Raw genomic sequence first — 20,904 nt, forward strand, 5'->3', positions numbered from 1 at the left:
GGAGTTTACAATCTAGTAAGGGAGTGGACATGAGTACACAGAATTATTACAGTGTCGCGTGTGATAGTGCCATGAGAATTAAGCAAGATAAAGTGAGAAAGAGAGAGGTCACTTTTAGCAGAGAAAATCAGGGAAATAGCTTCTTACATGACAAACAGGATCCAAGGAATGTAGTGGCCTGAGGCTTGCTTTATTTTGTTTTGGGGTTGTTTGTTGTTATTTAGATTTTTAGATACAACTGTTTTCAAATTAAGAAATTGCTTTAAAAGTAGCTTTCCCACTGTTTTGGATTTTTTTTTTTTTAAGTTTCACATACACACACATTTTCTATTCCAGTTCACATTATCTTTGTCAGGCATGGAGAAAGCAGGTTTTATGGTAATATAAATAAATACATATAAAATTTCCTTTTAGAATGAAGTAAGTGAATTCCTCTATTTCTCTTCTAAGTCATCTGTCAGTCCATAAAGCCAGGAAGAGTTTAGAGACAAATCTCTTTTCCTGAGGATGCATGATTTCTGTGAAAATAATACACACACATACACACACACACACATACACACGCACTTGCGCCTGTGAGCGCAACTATGCAAATGAAGATGGGTATGATGCCTTCATCTTAAGAAATTCAGAAGGAATTGCTTTTAGAAGGACTTAAACAAAGTTCTCCTGAGCTCTTGGGGCCCCCTGTTTCCTTCTTCCTTTTCGAGACGGAGTCTCACTCTTGCCCAGGCTGGAGTGCAGTGGTGCAATTCGGTTCACTGCAGTCTACACCTCCTGGGTTCAAGCAATTCTCCTGCCTCAGCCTCCTGAGTAGCTGGGATTATAGGCACCCACCGCCATGCCCAGCTAACTTTTTTATATTTTTAGTAGAGACTGGGTTTCGCCATGTTGGCCAAGCTGGTCTTGAACGCCCAACCTCAGGTGATCCTCCCACCTCAGCCTCCCAAAATGCTGGGATTATAGGCGTGAACCACCACCGTGCCTGGCCTATTGGGACCCCTTCTTGAAACACCTGTGTGAGCACTCTACTTACCATCTACCACTGACCACACGCTACATAGGGCTCTATTTCAGTGAGGGTGGCCAACCAAACAAGTGCGCTCATTTTCTGTGATGGAAAACCTACCAAGCTTTACTGGTGAATCTCTGCTGAAAAGAGGTAGGCTAGGTCATACTGAAACCATGAGCAAGAAAAGTGTTCAGCTGGTCATGTTGGGAGTTATTGGGAATACTCTAGCCCATTATTTCATTCACATTGGCTTAACTCTCAGCTCCACCTTTATGTGAGCATGGCTAAGTCACTTAAGCTCTCTGATCACCCAGATGTTTTGCAAACTTAGTTCCAGATACAGATTTCCATCCAGGAGAGCTGTGAACTGATTTAACAGACTTAGTCTGGTGTTGCGAGGATTTAGTTACATAGGCCTATACACAAGACAGTACTTGACTGTGTCCTTCATACAGATGCCACAAAAGCAGAGAGAACTCATTTATTCCTCTAAATATCTAGAAAAACATTGTTGAGCCAAGGAGATGATTGGCTATTTGAATGAGAATTTTCACTGTACCCCGTGGTTTCTACAATTAAAGAAATGGCATATCTGGACTTAGAGTTTGCATTCTTAGACCACACCCAGAAAATTATGTTTCATTTGAGATTATGCAATTTAAGGATGTTGACAAATCTAAATGCATCCAGAGAAAAAGGATAAGGATGAAGACAAACCCAGGAAAATTGCTATATACTGAAAAGTTGCTAAAAACTGGGAAGGGTGGTCTGAAGGAGATTTAGGGATACATTACAGCTGTCTCTAATATTGTGAAGAACTGTCAGAAGAAAGGAAATGAGACTATCCTGGCTCTGTATTTCCTAATAGACCTGGGGTAAATTGATGGAAATTGCCGGGAGCTTAATTTGGGCTCAGTGTGGAGAAAAAATTTCTGACAACAATATGTAGCCAAGAATAGGATGAGATCTAATTTCCCTTGTGCAAAGAGTAATTGGGAAGAGACTGGATGTTGATAATATTGATTGTGAAAAGCAATGAGTTGTGTTTTTACATGTATTAATGCAATCTTCATGATAACTCATTGCTGTTGCTTTTGTTATTACTTCTGTATTTCAGAGGAAGAAACCGAGGCAAAGTGTGGGTAAGCCACTTGCCTAAAATCACACAGTAGGTAACAAAGCTGGAATTCAAACTCATGCCTGACCTATCATAGATTTGGGAGGCTTAAACATGCTGCCATGTTGCCTGCAGGTGGTCATTACAGATGGATAGTATTTCTGCCCTGGGTTTCCAGGGTGGTCTTGAAGAGCTCACCAATGGTGTTGCAATCCATGGTGCAGAACAGACAGATCCCATGGTAGTACCTAACGCGGGCAAAGGTGACTTCCTGCAGGTATGCCAGAGTCTTTGGTAATGAGCCATTATGCTCTGTCCATCATTCGGCTGTAACCATGCATAGCTATCCTATTTCCTTCCTCACAGTATCCGGAGTAGGGGTTCATTGTTTCTTGGTAGAATTGACTTTGTCTGCCATATTGATAATATCCACTTGAGAAGCTACATTATGGCATTCCCTTAAAAAATGAGAATCACAAAAATATCTCAAAGCCCTACTTTTGGGATATGCAGGCTGCAACTATACTTTCCTTCCAGACATGATGGATAGCTGTTTCTCTTCTTCCGTATCAGAGACTGCACCTTGTGTGAGTGTTGGAGAGAGAGCTCTGCTTTATTGGCCCTTTGCATGTTAGGAAACACAATAAATAGTGTAAAGTGCTGTCCAGGACAGGAAAGGAGAAAGAATCCCTTTCAAATTTCATAAGATCTATCTAAAGGTAACCGACCAGGAAGGAGAACTGACCCCATTTCCTATACAGGTGCTTTAAAATAATTTCACAACAGGTAGTTAAAATGTAACTGCACTGTGCTGTCAATCACCTCTCATCCTTCTGGATTTTAACGCTTGTTTTACTTGAGGGAAGATGATATTTGAACATTCTATGGCATCCGTCAATAGGAATGCACACATGGTTTCAAATAAGGGTTTTCAGCCTTCTGAAACCAATTACTTCTGCCTAAGTGGAAATGCCAAAGCAGAGATGTGTCAGCAACTAAGAGAATAGGTTTTTTTTAAATTAAGTATACGTAATGGCACTATGAAACAACAGAAATTGTGCATGCCTGCACACAGACACACACACACACACACACACACACATGCACATGCACAAACCTTTTTAAGAGATATTTCAAAAAACAAAAATCTGTGTCAAACAATGTTAACCCAGAAAGATGCAGAAATGTCAGAGACATTACATGGGCAGGACTTTGCGGTTGGCATTTGGCTGTCAGCGGGGGAGGCGTCCTCCCCAACTAATTCCTCAGGAACCTCACGCTGAGGCTGTCTAGAGGGAAGGGAGCAGAAAGGGAGGAGCGGGGAGATGAGAGATTGCCTATTATGTTATTCCTTCCCAGCTGGAGAAGGCCTCAGCTGTGTCAGACTGGGACTGCTGGTGATTTTCTGTAGTTAGAGGGAAACACAAAAGGAAGAGCAGCCCACTCCCAGCTTATGCTGATGGTGAGCCCACCTCTCCTGATTATTAGCGTTGCTGGCACAATTGAATGCAAGCCAGACCATCTCTTATGGAGACTCGGCAGTACCTCACCTCAGTCTGTGAGTTTTCTCCATGGGAAGGTTGTGATGGAATCTCTGGGTAAGGATGATGGATGTGCATGCGGTTGGGGCTTTGCAAGGACCTGTCCTCATTGACAGAGTAGTTGGAGTATTTACTTTAACCCTTCAGCGGGTATCAAGGGAGAGATGGGAGACTTGGTGGTGAAACTATTTGATTTCACATGGCAGTTGTCTTACAGTAATTGTGAATTCTTCTCACTGAGTCTAATTTCTAATTCCTATCAGGTTGTTGATCTGAATTTTTTCTGCTACCTTCATGATATCTGCCAGGTATTTCATCAGAAAAAAAATCTGTGAAAATAGATATAAGTATAAAATGGAATTTATTAACTGTAAACATCTGTTAAGTCAAGCATCCTGTGTCTATTGCTGAAATACTCTTTCAAGTGACTCTGTCTGAATCTGTCACATTTTTTTCACCCTCCAGAGACCTATTTGCGGTAGCTCTGTGTACTAATGAAAACGTGGGATTGGCTTTACCCTTTATTGTAGCTCGATGTTAAGACATTTTTTAAATAGGCAAAAGGAAGACAGGGGAAATGATCCATTCTATTAGCCGAATTTTCTTCAAAATGTGGATTATCTTGCTGCTTATATATGATATTTAGCATGCTGAACAGATTCTTTACGAAACTCCTGGTGTCTTCTGCTGCAGGTGGCTGGGTTTGTTGACAAATCTGCAGATGTACATTTGCCTTCAAAGGGCGTGCTGCTGTCTTGTCAATATAAATGGAGTGGTAATAACCCCTCGCATTCTAGGGCAACGTATGTTTTACAAAGTATCTCCATTTCATTATTGAATTGATCTCATTTTATTATGACATCAGCCCTGTGTGGTAGGTATTCCAATGTTATTAGCTCCAATTTTTAAACAAGGAAACTAAAGACAGAAGACTCATCCAGGGCCACACCATTAGAACTGGGGATGTTGGTATTTCAACACTTTTCAAGTCTCAAGCTTTGTTTTCTTATGTGTATGAACTATGGGTAGTACAGACACAACCAAACAAACGTAAGTTGCTTCCATGTTATGTGTATATATATATATTGCCCACTTCCTTTTTGCTTCCTTAGGCCACACATGGCACAGTTATGATGCAGAATGTGTTTAATTTCATCACACCTCACCTCTCTTTTCTACTACTTAACCTCACAACACAAGCTCATTCACATACTTCTGTGGTTCCCTTGTTAAGGAACATGGGTTCCTAAGATGCTCTGGGTTTCATTTAAGGAGAAAATCATCAGCAAATCTCGTAGAGTTAATAATGCCTCTCCTGAGTCCAGAGAAAACAAAGTGCTGGTTCTACAGTGGTGCAGTGTCATTTACCTCAATCTGAGTAGAAGAGGTATGAGGCACCAGGAGAAATCCCCTCAATCTTCTATTTCAACAAGCGTAGTGTTCTCTCAAGAGTCTGCCAACGAGAAACCTTGAGAACTAGGAGCAGCTCACCAAGCATCTAGGAACACATTGGAAGACAACTTAGATAAGTCCTGTATGATCCAGGGAGACAAGGTCACCCCTCCCACTCCCACCCCCAGCTTTCCCCCAACCAAGGCCATATTGCCAAACATCTGCATTCAGTGACCAGTTGCATGTAGCCACTGGTTCTTTGAGAGAACACAGGGTGGGGCTTAAATGGCTGTGACATAGACCCCCATGAAATCACGTTAAAGCATCTCTTTTTGGGTTTTCCAAATATGCTTATCAGTACTTTCTCATATACCCTTTCTTTTTTCTTTTTTTAAAATTATACTTAAGTTATAAGATACATGTGTATAACATGCAGGTTTGTTACATAGGTATACATGTGCCATGGTGGTGTACTGCACCCATCAACCCACATCTACATTAATCTACCTAATTATCTACATTCGATATTTCTTCTAATGCTATCCCTCCCCTAACCTCCCACACCCTGACAAGCCCCGGTGTGTAATATTCTTCTCCCTGTGTTCATGTGTCCTCATTGTTCAACTCCCACTTATGAGTGAGAACATACAGTGTTTGACTTTCTGTTCCTGTGTTTGTTTGCTGAGAACAATGTTTCCCAGCTTCATTAATGTCCCTGCAAAGGAGATGAACTTATTCTTTTTTATGGCTGCATAATATTCCATGGCGTGTGTGTGTCACATTTTCTTGATCCAGTCTATCATTGATGGTCATTTGAGTTGGTTCCAAATCTTTGCTGTTGTGAACAGTGCTGCAATAAATATACATGTGCATGTGTCTTTATAGTAGAATGATTTATAATCCTTTGGGTATAAACCCAGTAATGGGATTACTGGGTCAAATGGCATTTTTGATTCTAGATACTTGAGGAATTGCCACACTGTCTTCCACAATGGTTGAACTAATTTACATTCCCACCAACAGTGTAAAAGTGTTCCTATTGCTCTACATCCTTGCCAGGATCTGTTGTTTCTTGACTTTTTAATGATCACCATTCTAACTGGCATGAGATGGTATCTCACTGTGGTTTTGATTTGCATTTCTCTAACATCATATACCCTTTCTTTTGCTTCAGAAAAAGAGCCAGGGATTTCACATCACAAGAATTTCTTCATATTCTGAAGGCTTTTTCTTAGACCATTCAAGGATGCCCTGGTTATCCTGTAGCACAGACAAATGCCCTTTCACCTCAGCCACAGTCTGCCTTCATGCATCTGTCAACACACAAGTGCAAAGTGATGTAGAATACTACCAGAATTTGCACTGTGGGGTTGTCTTTTATACTTTCTTTTTAAAGGTCATCCTGAAAATCTCTTAGGAAATAGATGGAGGGTGGGTTCATAAAACCTCACAATGTCAGAGTTGGAAAGCAGTGTAAATTGCATGTGGTCCCATTAGTCTCATTATCATGACCAAGAAATCAGACCCCAGGGAGGCTGAGATTTGGCCCGTGATGGTGACTGTGCTGCACTTTTTGTTTGTCCTTCACATTCTTTCAATCCATCAATATCTTGCTTTCTGCCCTGGAAGCTGACACTGTAGACTGGATTTGTGGGTGCTCTATCCTCTAGCTGATTACTGGGTTGACTCAATGGGAAGAGATCAAAGATCAGAAGATAGAAGGTAAAAGAGAGAGAGGCAGGGGTACTTCCTACCAGCTTCCTCCTTGTCATTGTGTTATAGCTGGCTGTTTTTCTATATCCGAGACAGACATTCCCAGGTAGCCCTCTCCGTACACTCTTCTCTCTCTGGATTCCTCTGATCATTCCACTTTTTTGACTGTAGATCATTGCATGCTAGCTTTTATAAGCATTTGCTGGTTATTAGGACTCACATTCTGTACATGGAAACATTTATTAGGACTCTGATTCTGTAAGTGGAAACATTTCACTGATTTTCTCGAGCCATGCACACTGCCATAACTTCTGGTTTCCAGAAACCTTGGCCACAACTGTTTAAATAGTCCCCTTATTAAACTCTTTCACACTGCCAAGTTTGGATGTCATCTGCTTTCACACTAGGACCTTGATTAGTATGGAAACAGCTAAAGCTAAAACTCAGCCTAGCTGGTTCTCCATCTCCTGAACCCTAGTCTATTTGCTTTTCCACCATACTGCTTTTACTATGGATACCTTGACACTTTGAATAAATATATAATAGTTTCATAAAAACACAATAATTTTGATAGTGGATAACAGTAGCATGCAGTGGTTAAAAAACGTAGACTCAATATCTTGGGTTCAAATCCCAGTTCTGACACACACTAGATTACTTAACTAGCAAGTTGCTTAACTTCTCTGTGTCTCAATATCCTCTTTCATAACAATAAGGCTATTGTGGAGATTAAATCATGTCAGTTCAGTCAAAGAACTTAGCACATATAAGGGTATAAATGTTTGTAAGTGCTCCATAAATGTTAGCTTTTATGAGAGTTTGCTGTTTCTCAGGACTCACGTTCTGTATGTAGAAACATTTATTAGGATTCTGATTTTGTACGTGGAAAAATTTGCATTTTCTCAAGCCTTGCCCGCTGTCATAAAATTTCAAGAGGGTAAAGTCATCCGTTCCCAGGAACACTGAAGAGTAACAGGGGAAGTGGGGAGGCGCAGGCAAGTAGGGGTATGAGTCACCATAGGGACGTGAGGAGAGATGGGACAGGAATGTAGACAACAACATGATGGACAAGCCTGGATGTGCCGGGAAGCTCTAATCCACCTGGGAGGGCTGTGAATCAGTCCCCTTCCAGCAGGGTAGGTGTCCAGTTCCTGGCTGGTTGACCTGGGAAGAGGCCATGGAAGCTGTTGCCCCATCAATCTATTGTTGAGAGATTCAGCCATGAGCCGAGATATTTCTACAATAATAATGGTGCAAGAGCTGGTTTACACGTGTTCTGACAACCCCACCTGGAGACAGTGTTTCTTCCGTTTCAAAGTGTGAAATCAAGTGTGCTTATAAAGAAAAAAACATAGATTCTGTGTTTCAGATATTGATTCTTCCTTTTGCATATTTGATGAGTATTCAGAAATGTGAAATTGATTATACTTGAGCATGGTCTTACTTGGGCTTACTAGAGCAGTGGCTGTGCTCAAGCTCTGCATCTCTGGATAACTGCTGTGGGTATTTGGAGAGAGGAGCTGGATTTCTGAACTAACTTATTCAGGTAGAATGCAATGCCCAGGTCTTCACTGATTAAAACTCTGCGTGGTGCATTTTATCCTCAATGGCTTTGCTCCTGGTCTCCTAAGGGTGCTATAAATGGTGACTTCTCTTACCTAGAACCAGTTTCTTCTCTACTATCATTAAATAGAGGACTGTGACATGCCTCTGAAAGAGAGATAAATTAAGTCATCCCATCTTTCATTGTTGAGGATGGTAACAACTCTCTGTTATTACTTTATGTCAGGCAAGGAAAGAATTTAATACACTGTTGGAAGGCATTGGGACATAGGAGAAAGTACGTGGTGCTCTGTGGCCTCTGTGACGTAGGCCCTAACATCCAATTCAGGCAATCGAGCTTCTTGCACTTGTTCCCTTTCTCCTTGTTTTCTCTTTTGCTTTTATTAGAATGTTTATTACTGGCCTGATTGTGATCACTGGTAGTTGTCACTAGAGCAGAGAGCCAGTTGGATTTAGGTAGACTTGTAAATAGGTGAGTGTCAACAACAGGTTCCGCTGACAGCTGCTTTTTTTTTTTTTTTTTTGAGATGGAGTCTCACTTTGTTGCCCAGGCTGGAGTACAGTGACACATTGGCTCACTACAACCTCCACCTCCCAGGTTCAAGCGATTCTCCCGCCTCAGCCTCCCAAGTAGTTGGGATTACAGGCGCCCGCCACTATGCCTGGATAATTTTTGTATTTTTAGTAGAGATGGGGTTTCACCATGTTAGTCAGGCTGGTCTCAAACTCCTGACCTCAGGTGATACCCCGCCTCGGCCTCCCAAAGTGCTGGGATTACAGGTGTGAGCCACCACACCCGGCCCTCATTGTTCTGTTCACATCCTGCTGCAATGTCCATGTCCTTGCCCAACAAGTGACCTATACTAAATGTCTCTGTGGAACAAATGTCCAGGTCTACAGGTGACTAAGATAGTGAGTGAATGCCTTCTCCCTTCTAATCTTACTGCTTTTCTTCTGTCTTTTGTAAAAATGAACCCTACTCTGAGCAAGCTGTTTAAAACTAAAGATCACTCTCTGTCTCATACACCATCTTCACTGTCAGTTTCCTCTCCCCTGCTTACTTTTTTTTTAATTTCAACTTTTTTGTGTGTGTGTGGCACGTTCGAATTTCTAACGTGCTATGTAATTATTGATTAAGTATTTTCCATTTGCCTCTACCCACTAACATATAAGCTTGACCAGGGCAGGAAACTTGGTTGTGTTGTTTGTTGATCTACCCCGTGAACCCAGAATGCTGTCTGATACATGGTAGGCAGAATAAATGAGGAAACAAATGTCCCAAAGAGGCCACTCCAAGAAATTCTTCAACCTCCAAAAAAGATCCAATGTTACATCTCTCCACATTAGGAAATACGGACTGCCTATTAGGAGAACAATCATCCTAAAATATATTCTATGAAAATATCAAATATCCAAAGGGAAAATATCACAGGGAAGTTTTGCTTTCTAACCGGTCACTGTTTTAGTTTTAAATTTTTAAGTTGAAAACATAAAATGAAAGCCATCAGGTAGCACTTACACAGACCCACAAATGGCTCTGTAGACCATGGATTGAGGACCATCGGCCTAATGAGAAGTCACAGAATTCATCCCTGCGCCCTCCAGGGAAACTGGAATTTCTCACTTCACTCCCCAAGCTTCTGAGCAACTATACTGAGCTCTTGTGGCCTTGCCATTCTTCCTCCCATAGACACATTCGGCAATTATCATCTATCTGCTGAGCCAGAGATAGAAGCACAAAGATAATGCCAGAAGGGCCACATCCAGCAATATCACTGATTAAAAAGTTTCCTCAACTTTGAATCATCAGTAAGCTTCAACCAATGAGCTATGCGTGCCATTGGAACCAGCGCCTCAGCTAGAAAGAATTAAGCAGACGCAGAAGCACTGCCTGACTTGGGGCTAGCCTGAGAAACACGTAGTTCTTGATTCTCAGATGGCTCTTTGGAAGAAAATCAAAGTGACTAATTTTCAATCTCTCTCTCTCTCTCTCTTTCCCCCTCTCTCATGCATACATGCATATAAACACACACGTGCATATGCATGCATACACAGCTGGAAGGTATTCTACAAGTGAGCTAAGAATATACCTGCCTCTTAAGGATGACAAAAGATCCCCTCCTGCACATCTCCAAAGACCTTTATTTCACTCTTAGGTGTGGGAGACCTTATTTATGTCTAATCTTCTGCATAAAGCATCAGAGCTTCTTTATCAGGTAGACTGAACTACATTAAGGATCAGAAAGAACATATAATATTTGTGATGGCCAATCGTATTCTGGAGAGATGCTTCCTTCCCTTCCTCTCATTTTTTGGTCTATTTCTTTTGCCCCTGTGAAACCCTGTGTGATTTAAGCAGGTGCTCCAGTCTGCAGTGCTCTGGTTGTCAGTGGGCAATGGTAGGGTTAGGCACGAAAAGCCAACTTTAGATATTCTCCTGGTATTAATCTCTGCTTATCAGAAAGGTTTTTGCTGTGCTGGTTCACTTCTGTGTTTAGGCAAAGTCTTTTACAGATTTACCACCACAGCCTATTCAATCTGTTATAAAGTAGCATCAGCATTCGGGGTGTTTTTCCCCTTTCTGTGACCCAGTTTTTGAAACATCCGGCTAAAAATGCTTCGTTAAGTTTACAGAGAGGTTGCCAGACAATCAGAATTCCTCCTACCGTTGTGGCCTGACGAATTTCTGTAAGTCCTCTACATCTTCCCCTCCAAAAGCTGCTGTCTTTGGGGCTACAGAACAGCTGCCGTGTGCAGGAAATACTTTACCAAAATTCAATTGAACTGACAGACTTTTTTTTCCCACCCTTTATTCCTTTTCCATTATCACTGATTATCCAGCTTATAAATTCCCCGTTCGCACTTTCTCTTTGACCTGACTTCTCCCTGCAGAGCAATTCCGGAAATGGGACTGTGGCCCTAATGCACACACTATTAAATATTGGCACTCAAAGTCACAAGAGTGTATTCTAGCTCTCTTGCTGAAGGCAGCCTGTGCAAGGCTCACTGCTTAGAGAAACAAAGCAAGTAAATGCTTTAAAAGATCTCTTAAGAAGTAATACTTGGCATGGTGAAACCCCGTCTCCACTAAAAATACAAAAATTAGCTGGGCATGGTGGCACACGCCTATAGTCCCAGCTACTCGGGAGGCTGAGGCAGGAGCATTGCTTGAACCCGGGAGGCAGAGGTTGCGGTGAGCCGAGATCGCGCCATTGCACTCCAGCCTGGCACCTGGCGACGGAGCTAGACTCTGTCTCAAAAAAAAAAAAAAAAAAGAAGAAGTAATACTTGAGATGCTTTGGTCCTATTCCATCCTGTCTGTTGTGGTCTTTTTATTTCTTACCTATGTGGACCATAGAGAGCACACCTCTTCCCAACAGGCTTTTCCCCACTGCCGAGGCTAAGTCATTTTGTTCCCTCACGTTAGATTCTTTATGCTAAGAGTTTCAAATGGCAGCCTCAAGCTCCCACGCAATCAGCAAATGTCAAATGTCCCCAAGCACCGTAACCAGCTGAGATACTGAGGCACTGCCTGCTGAATGAAGATTGTATTCGTAGTAGTATAATGTTTCTGGTGGGGTGGGGAATAGACAAGTCAAAGAAAAGAAAAACGCTGTGCACAGACACAGCACAATTGTCTTCAACTGCCCGGCGTGGTCTAAGAACCAACGTCATTCTAACATCGACTTTGGGGAGAGTTTGCTAACTTCATTACCACTAAATAAATGATATATGATAAACGGCAGTGCGCGCTTCTAACTTTTTGTGAATTTGTTTTAATACCTAGAATTTTTCTCCTAGTTAGGCTGAACTTCCTTCACTTTAAATTGTCTGTTTACTTCAATGAAGCCTTTCTCTGGCTCTCCAACTTGTTGAGCTTGACAAGCATTAATTTACAGTGAGCATTTTTTTCCATTTTCTTTCTTTTATTTTTTCAACGTTAGCCTTCTCATCCTTGCCTGGCAAAGAAGCCAATGAGCAACTGACAAGCAACTTATTACTAATCCCAGCTTTCTTCGTGGGAAGGTGTCTCAATCAATACCAGTCAGAATTTCCAAGCCACTCCTGCTGATAGTCTGTGTTGCATGTCTCTATGTTGGCTTCTTAGTGCAGGCATCTCAGATGGGATCTAGCAGACAGGGTGATGCTGAAAAATTCTCAACTTAACATTCCAGCTGTGGCAAAAAGAAAAAAATGTATATTGTTAGGGGTAAATTTGGTAGACAGCTGAGTCTTCCCTCCACTGCTTATACCCAATTTTAAGCTACATGCTGGTATCCGTTCTTTGTATCCTACTCCAGATTCTGAAAAATTTTCAGTGACACCCCCTTTCCCCATGCCACCTACAGTTAAGTAAGGTTCCTCATCCCTGCTCTGAGAGCACCATCTGTTTTTTCCATCATAGTGCTTCTTATATCCTATTTAAATTAACTTAGCAATTTAATTTAAATTGACTAGATTGTCAGCTCTCCAAGGAGTGAGAAAGCCTGTCTTATTGTCATATCTCACCTGGCAAATAGTAGCTTCTCAAGAAGCAGACCTCTATTGAATGTGATTTGTAAGCTCTGTGATCTGGAAGCTAGAGAGAGCTCCCACCCTCACCTTTGTGTTTCAGACAGTGCATTGAGTTACACGTGGCAAATTTGCCTGCCTCTTTAGATCTAAATAGAGCGCGTTCTTAGGTGGAACAGGGGCACTAGGAGACAGTGGGCTGTTGAGGACTGACTCTTTACTATCTCCAGTCTATCACCCACATGCAGAGAAGATCAGGGCCAAGATGCATATTTATGATCTCTGGATGAATGTGCCTTCCCTCCTGCCCACAGGGAGCTCTACCCTGAGTCTCCCCTCCGCCAGCCACAATTCTCTGCTCTGATGGATGGAGCTGACTGGACAAATGCTATGCTGATGAACTGCTCAGCTACCTAAGCAAATGTTCCAGAGAGCTCTCCAGGGATATACCACATTTTAGAGAAGGATTCATCCCAGCCTGAAGTGAGCCTTTAGCCCTTAGCAAGCTGAGTATGGTTCGGTAAGGAAGATGAAAGGACTACAATCTCAGTACTCACTTTTCTGCAACCCAAGTGCCTGTCCTTGGGCTGGCGAGAAGTCTTATTGCATTTTTCACTCCTCCCAGAAAGTTATTCAAATTGAGACCTAGAGGTCTGGGTGTCACTATGCTCACTGAAAGAGCAAAATCAAGATGCTGAACAGAAAGCACTTAAAGGGAGGATGCATTACCTTAAAATATGCAGATGGAAAACTGACATTATTGTCAATGTCAGAAGTCACCTTTCTGAGTAAACATTTACCTCTGGGCAAATGCGGGGATGTGTTTCTTTCCGTTTACAAATGACTGGCTATGCAAATGCAGGGGGTTAGAGTTGTGCCCCAGAATGTGGAGTTGTCTTCTTTCATCTATCCATAATGAGGAACTTGCAGGAATCTGTCAAAAAAGGCATCATGGGCTTGATTTGTACCTTCTGAATAAAGGGGATTTCAGTGTTAAATCTGCCAGCTGGTTTTGTGCCTAAGTATTACATCAGTCTCTTGTATGATCTTGCATCCTGTGTAAAATGCAATATTTTGGCCTAATGGGCAGGATTAGCACAAGCTGGGAAGCCATAAATGAAAGTTTCTTGTTTCTGGAGAGCAAGTTAGAGCTTTTATATTATCTGCCGCGGAGCTCGGTGAATTTAAATGTATCTCTTGGGCTTTGGTAATATTCGTGTTAATGTCAAAATTGATCCCATTGTTATTGAGATGTGTGGTTTTTTTTTCAGGCCGAAGATGCACAGAGCCTGTTGCCAGGGCTGATGAATGTTTGCACGTACACATTCTTGCAAACCACGTCTCAGAACCGAGTGATGTTATCATGGTGCCTACCACCATATTCTCTTTATAGGTCTGCATTTTTCTGTAAATCACTTGTAAACTTAATTGATATCTATTGAAGACCTACTGTGAGCCTGACACTTTGTTTTTGACTCTGGGGATCAAGCAAACACTGTTGCAACAGTGGGCAAGATCTGGGCTCTTTTTCGATAGGATTTATCCCTAGAGACAGAGAGAGAGAGACAATAAAATAAATGAACAAGCAAAAGTATTATGACTGAACATTTATGTTAGTGCTATGTGAGAAAAGAGGAAGAAGAGAGAAGAGGGAATTAGAATGAGGGAAGCCAACTGGATCAGTTGATGACCAGGCAGTATTTAAGCTCAGACAGGATGAGGCCAAGCTCACCTTGAAAACAGAGAGGAAAAGAGCTTTCATGGCAAAGGGATTAATATGTGCAAAGATTCTAAGATGGAGAAAACTTTTACATATTTGGAGCGTTAAATGGAGCTAAGTGTATCTAGCACAAAACAAGGGGACACAGTGGGATAATATGAAATTAAAGAGGCTCCCACAGATAACAGATCACACAGGGCATTGTAGCCATGGCAGAGCTTATTATTTTATCCAAAGTGCAATTAGAAGCCATAGAAGGATGCTTCTTAGTTCAATTCATATCTTTACAAAGTATATTTTTATATCCATTCAAATGGCTATTATCAAAAGAACTTAAAAATAGGAAATAAGGGTTTACAAGGATGTGGAGAAAGTAGAACCCTTGGTCAGGCATGGTGGCTCATGCCTGTAATCCCAGCACTTTGGGAGGCTGAGGCCAGCAGATCACCTGAGGTCAGGAGTTTGAGACCAGCCTGGCCAACACGGCAAAACCCCATCGCTACTAAAAATACCAAAAAAATTAGCTGGGTGAGTGGTACACACCTGTAATCCCAACTACTCGTGAGACTGTGGCAGGAGAATCACTTGAATCTGGGAGGCGGAGGTTGCAGTGAGCAAAGATCACGCCACTGCATTCAAGCCTGGGTGACAGAGCAAGACGGAAGACTGTCTCTCTCAAAAAAAAAAAAAAAAAAAAAAAAGAGAAGAAAAGAAAGTAGAACCCCTTAACCTGGTGAGAAGATAAAATGGTATCATTGCTGTGAAAAGCAGGATGGTGGTTCCTCAAAATATTCAATGTAGAATTACCATATGATCCAAATCCACTTCTGTATGTATACTTGTCAAAATGAAAAGCGGAGACTCAGACAGATATTTGTACACCCATGTTCATAGCACAATAACCAAAAGATGGAAACAACCCATGTGTTGGTCAGCAGGTGACTGAATACACAAATGTGGCAATACACATACCACAAATATTATTCAGTCTTAAAGAGGAAGGGAATTCTGACACATACTACAACATGGATGAACCTTGATGATATTATGCCAGTTGAAAAAAGCCAGACACAAAAGGCAAATACTGTATGATTCTACTTACATGGGGCATCTTAGAGTAGTCAGATTCATTGACACAGAAGGTATAAGGTTGGTTGCCAAGTACTAGAGAAATGATGGGCTGCAGATTTATTATTTAATGGGTATGGAGTTTTGGTTTGAAAAGACAAACGAGTTCTGGACATGGATGGTGGTGATGGCTGCCCAACCATGTGAATGTACTTAATGCCACTGAATCGTACACCTAAAAATGATTAGAAATATAAATCCTGGCCAGGTACAGTGGCTCACACCTGTAATCCCAGCACTTTGGGAGGCTGAGGCAGGTGGATCACGAGGTCAGATCAAGACCATCCTGGCCAATGTGGTGAAACCCTGTCTCTACTAAAATATAGAAATTAGCCGGCTGTGGTGGTATGCACCGGATGTCCCAGCTACTCAGGAGGCTGAGGCAGAGGAATTGCTTGAACCCAGGAGGTGGAGATTGCAGTGAGCCCAGATTGTGCCACTGCACTCCAGCCTGGTGACAGAGCAAGACTCTGTCTCAAAAAAAAAAAAAAATTATATATATATATATCTCCTACATAAACTTTAACACAATAAAAGAAAATTGCTATATTTTATGCTAGATTGAAAGGAAGCAAAAGAATAATAGGGAAAACAGAAGAGGCTACTGTTCTAGTTTATTATTAAGACTATGATCGTTTAGTGGCAATAGAGAGGCAGAGAATCTCAGGATTTAAAACATTTTAGAGGAAAAGCCTGCAGGACTTACTTGTGGATAACATTCCAGCTCTTTGTAGTTTGAACTGTGATACACTTGAAGTCTGTAGACCACACTTGTGGGGGTAAAAGACTGGCAAAATCCCTTTGACTGGAGGATGTGTTTAAGCTTGACGTCTTGGTGCGTGACAAGGAGAGCTTTATTTTTAAACTCTTCAGTAGTCTTGGATGGAATATGGGAGCTATTGCTGTTGACATGTGAATATTTGCCTGCACTGTCACACAGCAGTCATATGCTCAGTGTGAACGTGGCTTGTCTTGAGATTTGCAGTGATAACTAGCATGTGGCTGGAGTTGTTCATTCTCTCCCTTATTAGTAATGCGCGTCTTCCATTAGCATATGCAACTAACTACTCCCGTTCCCCTGTGCTGTGTTGACATTCATTGTAATGATTTATTATCCAAGCTAAATAACCCTCAATATGAAACAACAAACATGCCTATGTTTGTGTTTTCCATTTGTTTTGTTTTCTCTTTCTTGTTTCCACATAAGTAGATAGTTCTTTATGTGATAATTACATGCTACAGAAACAAGCAATGGGAAAGCCCACTAGAAAGGTTAAGAATGTTGGCAAGGTTTATTTTTAAACAATTGAAAATCCACCAAACAGTGACATCCCCATTAATGCCCTGAAATTTTAAAAAATAATGTAGATTATTAAGAAAATGTTTGTTATGTGCAAACACTCCATGTAAGACTTAATGATCTATGAAAGGGCCACATTTGGGCTTCCTGTGGAGCCTCCAAAGCCCTTAGAAGTCTTGTTTTATTTATTTAGGATGTTTCCAGAATGATCTCAACCATCAGGAGCCCATAATGGTTATGAAGTGGTAGAGAGTACTGGGGGGATCCACAGCTCTTAAGTTAGCCTGCCTGAATTTATATCCCAGCAAAGCCACTGACTGTGTGACCTGGGAGAATTTACCTGTGTTCCCTGAGCCTCAGTGTCCCTCTTCTATAAAATGGGGATATTAGTCATGCCTTTCTTATGAGATTCCTGTGATAATTAAGTCAAATAATAAATATAAATCTCTTGCATCAATGCCTGTCTTACAGTAAGTTCTCAGTAAAGGTTAGCTGTTATTATCGTCGTTAACTGCAAATAATATTCCCATGAGAAAGACACTTTTTTGAAAATAAACAGATATGGAAATATATAATAAGATAAAGGGATAAATGTATACATAGAGGTCATTAGTTGTATGAAAATATACATACGACAGTGAAATTAATGTGGAGACTGCTTTACAGTTTACAGAGTGTTTGGTGTTTATGAAGATTTGGTAGTGTTTTACCCCATTCAACAGAGATTCAAAATCTTCATCCATAACTAATTTGGTGTTATTTCAAAGGCACATCCTCACTTACTCTGGTCATCTTGTTTTTTTGTTGAAGGTATGTAGTTACATTTTAATCACCATGATTACATTTAACATCATTCTGGACACTGGGGCCTTTTCATTGGCTAATGATAGTTTCTGTATGTTACCATCACAGAAAACCAATTGCATTGTATTTTATTAAGTTACCTACTATGCTTACTATGGCAGTTTAGCTTTCTTTGTTTTTTGGTCCAGTTGCCACTTAAAAACTAAACCGCTTATTCTTGCTGCAGGCTTTTCCCCAATAGAAAATTGTTATTGATGTTTTGTAAGTATCATATTCCATTCAAAGGTAAAAGGCTCCGTCAACTTCCCATTTATCCTGTGATTTTTTTCTATACTACGTCTGCAAGTCAACACTCCTGGGCTCAATTAAAATATGTATTTAGCTATATTGGATTTGCAAAGAAATGATCAAACTTGAATGCTAATACCTGGGCTATTGCCTATGCATACAAGGATTGTGTCCATGGAGGGATGGCTTTCAAGACAATGGCCAGTGAACCCAGGATGCCTGTGGGATGAGTACAGCTTGGTATGGGTCTAAAGCTGAAGTTTGCTAGTTTTTTCCTGGCAAAGACAGTGTTTGTTCTTCACTAAATTCACAATTTTATGGCTATAATGTTCACATGGGAAATTCAAAGCCACTTTCTGTCTTCCCAGTATCTAGTGATCCTGTCTGCCAGAAGTTCATTTTCCCGACATGTGCTCCAAGGACCTAACACATTACATCAAGATAGCATTAATATTTGTTGAGTTCTTACTGTGTGTCAAACCCTCCGATCCTGGCTGTGGAAAGAATGATGAACAAAGGTAGGAACAGCCCCTACCTCCTGGAAAATCCATTCAAGTGATTGGAGGAGGAGTTGATGTAGTCATAGGAATCCATCGGGCAGAACAGCAAAGGCTTAGTGATTAAGAATGAGTGTTCCAGACAAGGAAAGCAGGGTATACACGTCTTTATGGCAGGTTAGAACACGGACAGGGAGGGAACGGAGAGAAGCTCTGGATGGCTGCAGCCAAGGAAAGCAAGGTCCAAAGTGATTCTGGAGAAGCGATAGGAACCAGTCTACCTAGGCAATGTTAGGAGCTTTGTCTTGACTTCTTATACCAACCTTAGTGTAATAGTAGGTACCATTGATATTCTCTCTCCAATGTTTTAGCAAAATTGGTAAACTAACTTCATTCCTGACCCAGGAAGTGCCAGATGTGGGGTTTGAAGCAGAACTTGCTCTTGTAACCACCATGTTGCACTTCCTCTGTAAGATGCATCCCTAACATTTTTACAGAGTTTTGACTCATGGTGTTATTATCCAGCATCAGTGTGGTCTTTCTATAGGTTCTGTAACATAAGTCTACTGTTGGTTTGATTTTCATTAAAAAGAAATCAAACTGCTGGAAGACTGAACACTATACAACAGAGTAAACTTTATACAGCTTTGGTTATCTTTACACTAAATCTTAGGTCTCTGAAACTCAGATGGAGGCTTATAATGAAGGTTTGAGGACTGTTGGTCCCACTGGTAGGACCATGGCTGAGAGAGGATAGTACAGCTTTCTTAGCAGGTTCCAACTTGTAAAGCCCAAAATTATAATTTAAAGGAGGCAAAAGTTGTATTTCAGAAAAAATTTCAATGCACTTAAGGAATAAAAATAATATTCTGAGATTTAATACAAAGAGAAGAAAGAAGAGAAGAAAAGAAGAAAGGAGAGGGGAGAGAGAAGAGAGAAAAAGAGAGCAACATCACTACATTATAAGGCTGCTTCAATCGGTCTCTCTCTCTCAACTTTTAGTTTGAAGCAAAAGACTTGATAGATTAGCCCAGCACTAAAGAAAATGCCCTCTTTCATGTGTGAAAGCTTGGTAATTGCTGCAGAAAGATACTTAGTGGCTCCTAATATTCATATAATCAGATTACTTTTGAATCCTACCTCAGCGGAGGATGTTGGAATAATCCAATTCGTGCCTGTTTACCTTGTCTGTGTGTTCACTTTTTTCCCCGGCCATTTTATCCTTTCTGTTAGACTCAGCATGTGCTAGCAACAAAGCTACCCCGGTATCTTAGAGAGCAAGTCAAGTACTAATTTAAATAGGAAAGAAAAGTCATAGATTTCAATGTTTGAAGAGGAGTGGGGCTTTGTCTGTTATTTTGTTTTTGTTTGTTTGTTCCTTTGCACTCTTAGTAACAATTGAAACAACTCTATGGCTCTCATCCTATGCTACTAAAATTTCGTTGGGCAGTTAACATCTCAATTCATAGGCAACTGTCTCATGACCAATCCTCTCTGAGCTTTGAACATATGGCTGCATCTGATGGCTTCGCTGATTTCACCAGGGAGAGTTTTAGAAGATCTCTATTTGAGGGGGCAGCCATTACACAGATAAGTGATACACTGCTGGAATTAATTATTGCTTGCCAGGTTTAAGGATTGATTCATTCTAAACTCAGAGCCAAAAACTCATCTTAAAGCTGAAATGGTTTTGATTCGCTGGGTCCAGCTTCCCTTCACAGACCCTCTAACCTAGCGCCATGTGTATTTTGCTCTTAACCATGAACTATGCATCTGAATGCCCTAGTTTGAAATCCGCTTTCTAATTATATAAATATGGTGGCCATACAGTACCTGGGACTCATAATTAAGGACGATCTTACCTTGCAACTCCAGGCTTCCATTTTTTCTGCAATCGCTTCCTTTCTTCCTGAAATGAAAGTGGCATTTCAGCCATCTGTTGTGGGCTGCTGTCAATAAAAGAATCCAGTCACATTTAACTCATGTTATTCCGCATGAATAATAAACTTGGTCTTTATAAATTAATGTGTGTTCCCTGGAAGTTAGGAATGGCCTTCAGTATTTCTGAACTTTCCTAAGATGAATACCACTTGAGCAAATAATATATCGAAAGATATTATTATAATTACTGGAATTTAATGGAGAAAAGTGGCAGAGATTATGGATGAAAGCTGCAGGTCGGTCTTGGAAATCTACCTAAAAGCATGTCAGTTGGGTGAGCTTTTTTCCCTGACCAATGTCTCACTGCCAAGACATCACACTTATGGCTTGATTAGCTTTTTAAGGCAGCATGGCTCTCTATTCATTTTGGAAGTTA

At 41.0% G+C, this 20,904-nt stretch overlaps 1 protein-coding gene across 34 annotated transcripts in view; it reads left to right on the forward strand.

The window, feature by feature from the left end:
- The window catches only part of TENM2 (teneurin transmembrane protein 2), a 3,966,312-nt gene that overhangs the window by 3,452,224 nt on the left and 493,184 nt on the right, over positions 1-20,904 (forward strand). The window contains exon 1 of one of the 34 annotated variants that reach the window (XM_035292089.3): positions 3,417-3,727. The exons of the other annotated variants lie outside the window; for them this stretch is intronic. Coding sequence (XP_035147980.3) covers positions 3,583-3,727 — 145 coding nt within the window. The 5' untranslated portion in view covers positions 3,417-3,582. Of the gene's footprint in view, positions 1-3,416; positions 3,728-20,904 lie in introns of those variants that run through there. 34 annotated transcript variants of the gene reach the window in all.

The sequence above is a fragment of the Callithrix jacchus genome, chromosome 2 (assembly GCF_049354715.1).
Source record: "Callithrix jacchus isolate 240 chromosome 2, calJac240_pri, whole genome shotgun sequence".
Classification (NCBI taxonomy): domain Eukaryota; kingdom Metazoa; phylum Chordata; class Mammalia; order Primates; family Cebidae; genus Callithrix; species Callithrix jacchus.